The sequence below is a fragment of the Mus pahari genome, chromosome 1 (genome assembly GCF_900095145.1).
Source record: "Mus pahari chromosome 1, PAHARI_EIJ_v1.1, whole genome shotgun sequence".
Taxonomy (NCBI): Eukaryota; Metazoa; Chordata; class Mammalia; order Rodentia; family Muridae; genus Mus; species Mus pahari.
In genome coordinates, this window is record NC_034590.1 from 168,751,849 (window position 1) to 168,762,970 (window position 11,122).

The 11,122-nt window shown below is 40.7% G+C and overlaps 1 protein-coding gene across 2 annotated transcripts in view; it reads left to right on the top strand.

Moving 5' to 3' along the window:
* Nucleotides 1-11,122, top strand: part of Atrnl1 (attractin like 1) — a 518,026-nt gene that overhangs the window by 68,353 nt on the left and 438,551 nt on the right. For both annotated transcript variants that reach the window (XM_021219342.2, XM_029541782.1), the window contains exons 11-14: nucleotides 1,602-1,686; nucleotides 4,015-4,223; nucleotides 5,138-5,256; nucleotides 10,078-10,210. In XM_021219342.2, coding sequence (XP_021075001.1) covers nucleotides 1,602-1,686; nucleotides 4,015-4,223; nucleotides 5,138-5,256; nucleotides 10,078-10,210 — 546 coding nt within the window. The remainder of the gene's footprint in view (nucleotides 1-1,601; nucleotides 1,687-4,014; nucleotides 4,224-5,137; nucleotides 5,257-10,077; nucleotides 10,211-11,122) is intronic.

Here is an 11,122-nt window from a genome sequence, read left to right on the forward strand (position 1 = left end):
CTCTGGGCCAGCCTCCCTTGGGCACAGGAGAGTCCTGCAGCTCTGGGCCAGCCTCCCTAGGGCACAGGAGAGTCCTGCAGCTCTGGGCCAGCCTCGCTAGGGCATAGGAGAGTCTTGCAGCTCTGGGCCAGCCTCGCTAGGGCATAGGAGAGTCCTGCAAAGCTCTGGGCCAGCTTCCCTAGGTCATGCAGCTGAACAACAATGTGTGTGTGTGTGTATGTGTGCAGTGCGTGCGCACACACACACACACACACACACACATACATACACACTTGTATTCTACAGAGTATTGACTTGTAGGAGTGCTGATAGGCCTCATGTGAACAGTGTTTCTAAGGATAAAGCAAAAATATTTAAACAAAATTGTTTGGCTTTATTCTCTCATTCCAGAGTAACAGACAACTCTTTTGGTCAACTTAAGAGCTTTACGGACTGAAGAGTACGCTTATTTTTTGGTCCTATTTGTGTTCTTGGAATGTTCTTTGGGAAATACAAGTTGGGATGTATTTGATTGCTTTCAGTATCCCAGCTTCAGTTTATGAACTATGACTTTGTTTTTTACAAATCCTTTGATCATTTAGTAAGAATATTGAGTTAAAACTCTCTACTGTTTGTGTTATAGGCACAATTATATGGGTAAGAAAATACATAATTTATTATAATTTTAACCTTTATAATTAGCTCTATGTACTTAGTATTTTTGTGGATTTCTAAGGTTAATAAAATAATATTCTCAAAACCTTAATACAATTAAACTCAATACCAGCGCCTGCTTTTGACATGGCATGCTTAAGAAACTGAAAGGCAATAAAATGCCCTAAGCCTATCCCCAGGTTTTGGACACCAATCACTTGACCTCCTAAAGACTGTGTTTATGTGTGCTAGTTTTAATGTTGTACTGAGATGGTACATTTTCTCCTCTTTTCATTTTTGTAAGAACTTTGTTTATGAAAATTGAATTTGCATCATTCTTCTCCCTCCCCCTCAGCTACCCTGTTCCTTCCCATCTCCTTCTCAAGTGTAGTCTTTAACCATTTCCTCTCCATATTCTTTATATCACTGAATTACTTTTGTTGTTTAAAAAGTTTCTAAATCCAGGCTTTTGTGCAATTGAAGCGTTTCTTCCAACATTAAATAAAAGCAATTTTTTGAAACATTTTATCATTAAAGCCATTTAAATATTATCTTATGGTTCTCCTTTGGACTCTCTGTCAGTGGATACTATGTGTCCCACTCACTTCTGTGTGCAGGTGATCCTTGATAGCGTTTATAGGTGTGCCCAGTAGTGACATGCATGGGCATTACTATATGAATTCTGGTGTATTCAGTAGAGATAAGTCAGTGGAATTATCTCCAAACACAAAAGATACAATTTCATTCACTCTTTTGTTAATTCTCATATACTTCAAGATATCAGTGAGAATTTAATGAGTTCTTTTTATTTGAAGACTTATGGTAGTTGATTAATGATACTAAGTTGCATATAATGGGGAATTAATCATCTTTTTATCTGATTTTAAGTGTTGTCGGTAATTTCATCAATGATTGTTTTCTATTGTTTTGTTTGAATTTCTTACAGTTTTAATTTTTTTTTTTTCTAGCTTGTGACGAATGGAAAACATTGCCTAAACCAAATCTCCATAGAGATGTCAACCGATTTGGGCATTCTGCAGTGGTCATCAATGGGTAGGGACTTAACAGTCATCTTAGAACACATGTGCCTGCAGCTTCCCACGGGCTAAACTTCTTTGGACACTTATTGTTGACTATCATTGACACTGAATTTTATACTTTCTTCTTGAAATCATTATGTTTTGTTATCCATGTCCTCCATGATTAAGGTGCTGAGCTAAGACTGAAACTTCTAGTGGGGACTCTGTTTCTTCTTTGTTTCTTTTAATGAGTCTTTGAAAAGACCTAGGGAAGAAATAAAGACTTCTGTAGCTTCCTGTTCTACACATAAAGAAATGGAGAATCGGATTCCCACTGTAGTCTGGCCATTAACTACACGTGTGAATTGATGTCTGTAGATTATTGACCTCCCTACACTTTAATACTTGTGTATCTTTTGGAAATTGGAGTATAGGATTAAATTGCAGTCCCTTTAGTTTATATATTTGTTTTGTTTGTTTTTGATATAAGGTCTCATTCTGTTTTTTTGTTTGTTTGTTTTTTTTGTTTTGTTTTTGTTTTTGTTTTTGAGACAGGGTTTCTCTGTGTAGCCCTGGCTGTCCTGGAACTCACTCTGTAAACCAAGCTGGCCTTGAACTCAGAAATCTGCCTGCCTCTGCCTCCTACAAGGTCTCTTTCTATAGTCTAGCTGTACTGGAACTATGTGAGCACAAGGTAAATCATAGTCAGCTGCTGCAGACAGTCTGAGGTAGCCTCACATCCCCACACCAGGGACTAAAATGAAAACATATTCTTATAATTCTGTGTATTTAAAAGAAACCAAAATTCCAGAATTCACTCCTGTTTTTTGATTTTTAAAAAGTTTTCATTGGTTCTTTGTGAACCTCACACCATGTTCCCCAATCCCACTCAAATCCCCGCCCCTTGTACCTGCTCTCTACTTTTGCAACCTCCCCCACAACAGAGAAAAAAAAATCTCGTGGCATCTGTAGCGTGTCACAGTGTCCCACAGTATGCTCTCTGCCCATACTTCTCTGATTGCAAATGTTCATTGCAGTGACTCCTTGTTCTAGTACAAGGCCTCTGGCTTCTGCTACACTATCAACACTGGAACCTCACTGGGATGCCTCTCCAATATCCTGTGTTGCCCTGAGTCATGGATCTATTGCACCCGCCCCTTCGTGCACTCCAAACAGTTAATAGATGGGGTAGATATTAGGGTGGGACAGTTCAAAGCCCTGGATCTGGATCTGGGAGGAATCTGAGCTGGTCCACCCACTGGGTGTCCTGTACCCACACCATTGGGGTGTACCCTGTCCTGGCTGACCCATCCAATGCTGCTGCCAGCACAGGGCAGAGCCAGTTCTCCTGTTTCATGCCCTTGGGGCTGGCTCACCCAAAATCGCCAAGTCCATGGCCAGCTCTACTGTGCTGCCCAGGCAAGGTGCAGGGTCTTCTCTCCCAAGGCTGCAGCAGGTGAGGGGCAGGGACAGCTCTTCTGCTCTCATGATCCTGCGGGGATCAGCCCTCCTGACCATTGCATATGGTGAGGGCAGAGGGAGGGGAGGGGATCTCACCCCAACACTCAACAGACAAGAGGCCAGGCTGCCATTTTCATGCTCATACCTCAGTGCCAGTGGTAGACACTTTAGGATTGTGAGGGCTGTGTTACAGATCTGGCTGTGGAAGTCTTACCATGACTTTCCTCCATCTTTTCTTTACAAGAAGTAATGATCTGAATTCTGTGTCAGCACTGAGTGGCAATTCCGGGCTCACATAGTGATGCCTTTCACCCCACAGTCTGTCCCTGAAACAGAAGGATTGCGAGTTCGAGGCTGGGAAGGGGTACAAGTTCCAGCCTGGCCAAGGATACATTTGGAGACTTTTGTCAAACACAGTACACCAAAGCAAAACAAACATCGCCAAACAAAATCCCCAAACCAGTATAAAAAAAGAAAAGTAAATCTAGCTAGCTAAAGTGTTCCTTTAACATTTATATATTACCATAATTAAATATTACTATATTATGATTGTAATGTATTTCTTAAAAATTGTTTCCTTTAAGATGGTAGTACTTTTGCTGATAAAAGGAATGCAACATTCTTGTTTCTTTCTTCCATTAGTAATAAACATGTCTGGAAATTTAATGTTTTCATAGACATACTATATTTCAGATTTTATCTTAAAAATTCTCAAGAAAAATCTTAAAATAGTTAATCTGGGATTTTTACATCATGCGTATGTTAGAAGAAATAAGATTTTCAAGAAAAGTTGGGCACAAACAGAAACATTTAAATGTTAATTATGTTTATTCTTCACACTAATTCACCAGGCCACTCAGCCCTGCTTTGCTAAGATATAGTGTCTCTCCTTTTTTCATAGGTCAATGTATATATTTGGTGGATTTTCTAGTGTACTCCTTAATGATATCCTTGTGTATAAACCTCCAAATTGCAAAGCTTTCCGAGATGAAGAACTGTGTAGAAACGCTGGCCCAGGGATAAAATGTGTTTGGAATAAGAATCACTGTGAATCTTGGGAGTCCGGAAGTACAAATAATATTCTCAGGGCCAAGTGCCCTCCCAAAACAGGTGAGGCGCTTTCCCTTCCATTCTGATTTGTAAACTTCTCTGTTTATTTTGGTGATATGAGATTCCTTATTTTAGAAATTAAAAATCTTCTAGTTTTGAAACCTGATACTTGAACTAGAGAGCAGTTATTTATTTATTTTTGATACTTCCAGTTTTAGTTTTGTAATGTGTATGGAATATTTTATGTGTAACATTAATTATTTTATTGTTCATGTTAAATAATTTTAAATACATAATTTCTCAGAAATATTGTTTACTTTAAAGAAGCAAAAGGAGTAATATATTTTTCATTTGCCGTCTCATCTAGAATTGCTGCAAAACCACATTATAGAGTTGATTTTTAATTTTTGAACAAAACCCATCCCATCATAATGAATTTACAAATAAAAATATCACATAGCAGGATTGACAGTTGGCAGCCCTAAACTCTATGCACCCCACGTCCATTGCCGATCTGTGAAGCTTTTCTTGGGCGTGTCATACTCTATTATGATGTGTTGAATGGATAATTAGAGTTAGGAGAGATGATCAGTCAGTATTTATAGTTACAATTTGTGTGACAGTTACCGAGTTCAGCTGGGTGAGGGCTTTAATAGATTTTGCTGCTGCAACTAATAAACATTTTCAGGTTTTGCCTCTCTGTATTACATTGTCTCTCTAAATATCTTTAGAGTCATAAAATTCAAGTATATTTTATTTGGCTGTATACTATTGGTAAGCTCCTTGTTCTAAATGAGTAAATTTAAAAATGTGTCCTGTAAATGCAAAGTTAGCTTAATACTTATTCTGCTGCTGGTATTTTCTTTTGTGGGTTAAGAGTCGTGCTAGCGATTCTTAAGTAGGTAACGATATGCGTGAATTCAGAATCATGATGTCTTATGAGCCCGCTGTGTGTTCTCCCGTGTGTGTTGCAGCTGCTACCGATGACAGATGTTACAGATATGCTGACTGTGCCAGCTGCACAGCCAACACCAACGGGTGCCAGTGGTGTGATGACAAGAAATGCATCTCAGCCAGCAGCAACTGCAGCACGGTTCGTATGTAAGGGTGGATGGTGACGTCACTGGCATGCTGCTCGCATTGTTCGCTTACCGTCCAATTGATTACTGTGTGCAAAGGATGACGTCACAGGCATGCTGCTTGCATCGCTTGCTTACGGTCCAATTACTGTGCGCACAGGATGACGTCATGGGTGTGCTGCTCACATCGCTCGCTTACTGTGAGCAAAGTGGAGACTTTTCATATACACAGAACATGTTCTGGGATCTGTCTGAGCATGGTGGCACATGCCTTTAAATTCTAGCAATGACATAGAGGCATGCTGGTCTCTGAGAGTTCAGGGACGGCAGGTCTACATAGTAAATTCCAGGAAAGCCAGGCATATGTATAGAGAGAGCCTGTCTCAAAAGGAATCAGTCACATCTCGGCACATTGCAGTTAGCTAGTATGCAGCTTTGTTGGGTAGAAGTGCCCGTCTGTATTCTGTTTTGTAATTTGTAATCTTCCATGTATTTCATGAATGAGGCGGACAGGTTTCAGTCTGAATAATGTAGACGCTTTATCGTTAGTGCTGTCTTTCAATGATCTTTATGGCCCTGATGGGACCTATGTGGGTTATGTAGCTAGATACCAAGATTACCTCTGGGATTCCTGTCAGCTGTGCTCCTGTCGGCCTTCGGTTTGCACACTTAATTTTACATTTTACCACAGCGTTGATAACCCCAGTTCTTCCTTCTCAATCTTTAGATCACCTTCTCCCGACTGAAGGCAATTTTGTTTTGCAGCTGAACTTTAGCAACAATTTTGATTATCACAACTGTGGGGCTCCTATTCACAGTTAGTATGCAAAGGCTAAGCACTCACAGTATGTGGAACAGCCTTTCCATAACCACCAGTACATACAGCAGCTGTCCACAAACTACAGCCTTTCCACAACCAAGGATTTTCTGACGTAAAATATCAGTATGGTTGGACTACTACTTTAGACAAACCAAAATTATTTTAAAAATTTAAAATTAGTATTTATGGTTTGAAAGAGTGAACATTCACCTTATAGCATGTTAAAATTTTCTTTAATAACCAATGATACTTGAGCATATTAAAGTTGTGGGAGTCTTATAAAACAGTAAAACATGGAGGAGAATTTAGGTATTGGCTCAGTACATTGAACCTTTTGTTCTTACAATATGTTGTTAGTATATAATTTTCAGTTATATAAATAAATGACAAGATATACTAAAGGTATGAGTTTTAACATTGTTTATACTTTGAAATTTTAAGTTATATTTTTAGATATGTGCTACTCAGAGAAGGGTAATTATTTTATTGGCAATAAAAATTAAGTAAACTAAGACACAACGTAGATGTCTGGTGTTATGGTTAGCGTTCTTTAAAGGGACACTCTCACGATTTTAAGGACTTGTTCATGTGATTTGAAAAGTCTCCTTGATATGTCTATCACATGCAAACTGAACACACAAGAAAGTGTGATAAAATTCCAGAAGTAAAGTGGCCTATGTTCTGCCAGCACCGCTCAGCTGAGTCTGAGCCAAGCGGAGGGAGTCGGACAGTGATCCTTACTCTCCTAACAGTTTGTGTGTGCGTCTGTCAGTGAACAGGATGTTGTCCGTCCACATTGGGAAAATGCTACTCTCAAATGGACATCTTCACAGACATGCCAGACTGTGTGCCTACTGTCCTAGCCAAATTGACACATGTGATTAGCTATCACATAATCAATATGTAGAAAACCATTTTTTAAAAATTTCAAGAAAATATTTTATTTTAACCCTTTGATAACTTTGAGTTAGTTCTTGTTTAGACATTATTTTAATCTGCTCTAGTTGCCACAATGAAGCAACATAAACTGTATGATTTATAAGAAACAAGGATTTATTTGCCAAAGTTTTAAAGACTGGGGATCTCAAGTTCTGAGCATTGACAGCTCAGAAGACCCAAGTTCGGGTTCATAGGCCATTCTTCTCATGGGTTTTGGTTACAGTGCAGCCTCCTGTACATGAAATCTCCACCACTGAGACTGAGTTGTGCCTCAGTGTCCTCCCCATATTCTCACCTTGGAGACTTGTCACCAGTATGTGAATCTTGGGGATACAAACAGTCCATAGAAGATGCTTAAGTCTGTGCACATGTACATGTTTTGGTAATTACACTTGCATCTGAAAAATTAAGTTAGCCATCTCACACCAGTCAGAATGGCTAAGATTAAAAATTCAGGTGACAGCAGATGCTGGCGAGGTTGTGGAGAAAGAGGAACACTCCTCCATTGCTGGTGGGACTGCAAGCTTGTACAACCATTCTTGAAATCAGTCTGGCGGTTCCTCAGAAAATTGGACATAGTACTACCGGAGGACCCAACAATACATCTTCTGGGCATATACCCAGAAGATCTTCCAACTGGTAATAAGGACACATGCTCCACTATGTTCATAGCAGCCTTATTTATAATAGCCAGAAGCTGGAAAGAACCCAGATGTCCCTCAATAGAGGAATGGATACAGAAACTGTGGTACATTTACACAATGGAGTACTACTCAGCTATTAAAAACAATGAATTTATGAAATTCTTGGGCAAATGGATGTATCTGGAGGATATCATCCTTAGTGAGGTAACCCAATCACAAAAGAAGTCACTAGATATGCACTCACTGATAAGCGGATATTAGCCCAGAAACTTAGAATACCCAAGATACATTATGCAAAACAGAAGAAAACCAAGAAGGATAACCACTGGGTGCATACTTCATTCCTCCTTAGAATAAGGAACAAAATACTCATGAAAGGATATAGGTACAGAGTCAAAATTTAGAGCTAAGATGAAAGGATGGACTATCCAGAGACTACCCCATCCGGGAATCCATCCCATCATCAGCCACCAAACCTAGATACTAATGCTCATGCCAACAAGATTCTGCTGAAGGGACCCTGATATTGCGGCCTCTTGTGAGGCTATGCCAGTGCCTGGCAAACACCGAAGTGGATGCTCACAGCCAGCTATTGGATGGAACACAGGGTCCCCAATGGAGGAGCTAGAGAAAGTACCCAAGGACCTGAAGGGGGCTGCAACCCTGTAGGTGGAACAACTATATGAACTAACCAGTACCCCCTGAGTTTGTGTCTCTAGCTGCATATGTAGCAGAAGATGGCCTAATCGGCCATCATTGGGAAGAGAGGCCCCTTGGTCTTGCAAACTTTATATGACGCAGCACAAGGCAAGGCCTGGGCCAAGTAGTGGGAGTGGGTGGGTAGGGGAGCAGAGGTGGGGGGAGGGGTATAGGGAACTTTTGGGATAGCATTTGAAATGTAAATAAAGAAAATAATAAAAAAAAATTAAGTTAGGTAAACTGCTTTCAAGCATTCATGTTAGAATCCGTCCTTTTGCTTTTGTTTTATTTTTGACGGTGTGTTAGCCAGGAATGGCTTGGATGCCATCGCAGGAGTGAGCAGATGGGTCTCCCATAATTTACAACCCTGCTGTAATGTACATTTCGGGCAGTTTCATCGGAGTGTCTGGTGATTAAGCCAAACGGAATGCTAATGGACACCTAAAGTTCCACGGGAATTCAGTCTGATTATGTGCAGTGATATCCTATTTCATTATTCAGCCATATTTATTGCAAGTTGCATATTTGTGCTCTAATGGGTCAGAAATCTGTTTGCTTTTCATGGATTTTCATTTTGAATTCATGACTAAACAGATCAACGGTTGGAACAGTTACGGTTACTCCTCATTGCCTGGTTACTGTTGTTCCTCTGGCCCATCAGGTGAACAAGGCTAGTGTGATTCCGAGCAGTGCTCCGCAGTGTTCCACCTCTGACTTCTGGGTGCTGTATGTGATTAAAACAGAGTTTCCTCTCCTCTGTTACTCTCATCAGTGAGGGAGCTGTTGACGGGAAGCAGCAGTCTTATCGGCTGCGGGCTGTTATGTGACTGCTGTTCTGAGGGTTCACACAAAGTGGCCTTTTAACGCCCTCAGTCTTTCTCTTGTCATTTTCACAGATTTATGGATTCAATAAGTAAAGCAAATTTATTTCTTTTTAGTTTGTTGGCAAGTGCTTTAAGTCCTACTCTAACAATCATGTAGAATAATGCTAGAATTTATGCACTATATGAAAAAATATATACTTTGAATAAGAAAACCCGACGCTGAGCCAGTTTACCTGTTCCCTAAGGAGATGTGGTGGCGGAGTAACTCATAGCTGAAACTTACAGAAGTGCGTCTGGGTTCTTAGTTTTCAGGATGAGCAAATTAAACTTTATGTGGGTACATTTTATCTGTTATGTGGTGAATGTAATATTCTCCAAAGGAATTAACATTTGGCTAAGGAGATGGCTTAGTGGGTAAATGTGAGGACCTCCACTGAGTCCCAAGAACTCATGCAAAGCCAGCAGGATGGCATGCATCTTTAATCCCAAGGCTGCGAGGGTAAGAGTGGATGCAAGGCAGGGGACTTCCCAGAAGCCTGCAGGGTTGTCTGCTCTGCTGTGTACAACCCTGAACAACAAAGAGAGTCTGCCTCAAACCAGGTCGACAGCGAGGGCAGAACCTGGGCTTGTCCTCTGACCACAACATTTACACAACATGTACACCAGAACTCACACGCATATGTGTGTGTGTGCGTGCATCCCAAATACTTATTTACTAGTGCTGGCTAGTTTTGTGTTAACATAAGCTGGTATCATTTTGGAAGAGGGAACCTCAAATGAGGAAATGTCCCTACCTGAGTAGCTTGTGGGAAAGCCTGTAGTGTGTTTTCATGATCGGTGATTGGTGTAGGAAGAATCCTTGTTGTCCAATTGTTGAAAATAACATGTTTTATCTTTCAATTTTTTTAGTCTGTCAGAAACTACACTAAATGCCATATAAGAAATGAGCAGATTTGCAACAAACTTACAAGCTGTAAAAGCTGTTCACTAAACTTGAATTGCCAGTGGGACCAGCGGCAGCAGGAATGTCAGGCTTTGCCAGGTAAGTGTTTCCTGATTTGATATATGAGTATTTTACTCTACAGACTAATGTTTTTGTATCATCATCTATGGGTATAACAAAAGACCATTGGAGGTGGATTAATAAGTGCCCACTTAGCAAAGTAACAGCAGTAGGTTCTCCTCTAGAAGGACTTGCCTAGGGTCCATGACTTGTTCTTGGGCCAGTGATGGGCTACGTGTGGGTTTCATCTTGTGAGGGTGGGACCCTGGTCCAGTGAGGAAGTGGTTGGTTATCCCTGTGATGTCTTTGACACCTACCAGTGGGTCTCTGGTGGCCTGTCCTTGTTGTAACTCTGATATAACCAGTGACTTTCCTCCTGTGTGCATAGCACATACTGGGCCTGTGAGCGAGGAACTCTAAGCGTAGGGATGAGCTCCTCAGGATTTGTCTCGAGAACATGCTATCTTCAGCAGTAGGACCTTGCCGTCAAGTTCTGTGGCATAATGACAGGCAATGGCAGTAGCCTATGCTGTCCAGGGTCTGTGCAACTTAGTTGGCCAACAACTTCAAAAAAGTAACCATTTCTGACACTCAGCTTTTTATTTGTTATCTTCTGGTTCATAGTAGGAACATTGTTTCTCCTCTTATATGGTAGATCCATGTTACATTGTGTGTGTGTGTGTGTGTGTGTGTGTGTGTGTGTGTGAGTGTGTGTGTGAGAGTGAGTGTGTTTGTGAGTGTGTATGAGTGTGTGTGAGTGTGTGTGTGTGTGTGTGTGTGTGAGTGAGTGTGTGTGTAAGCTTCTGTGGTAGTAGATTTCCATGACTTTTGGAAGGTTTTTAACATTACTTATCCCTCTCTATACTCTCCTCTACTCTACTGCACACTCTTCCATCCTTAAACCCTTCCTGCTCCATTGTCCTCTTTAAACCCATCTCTGCCTCCCCTTCA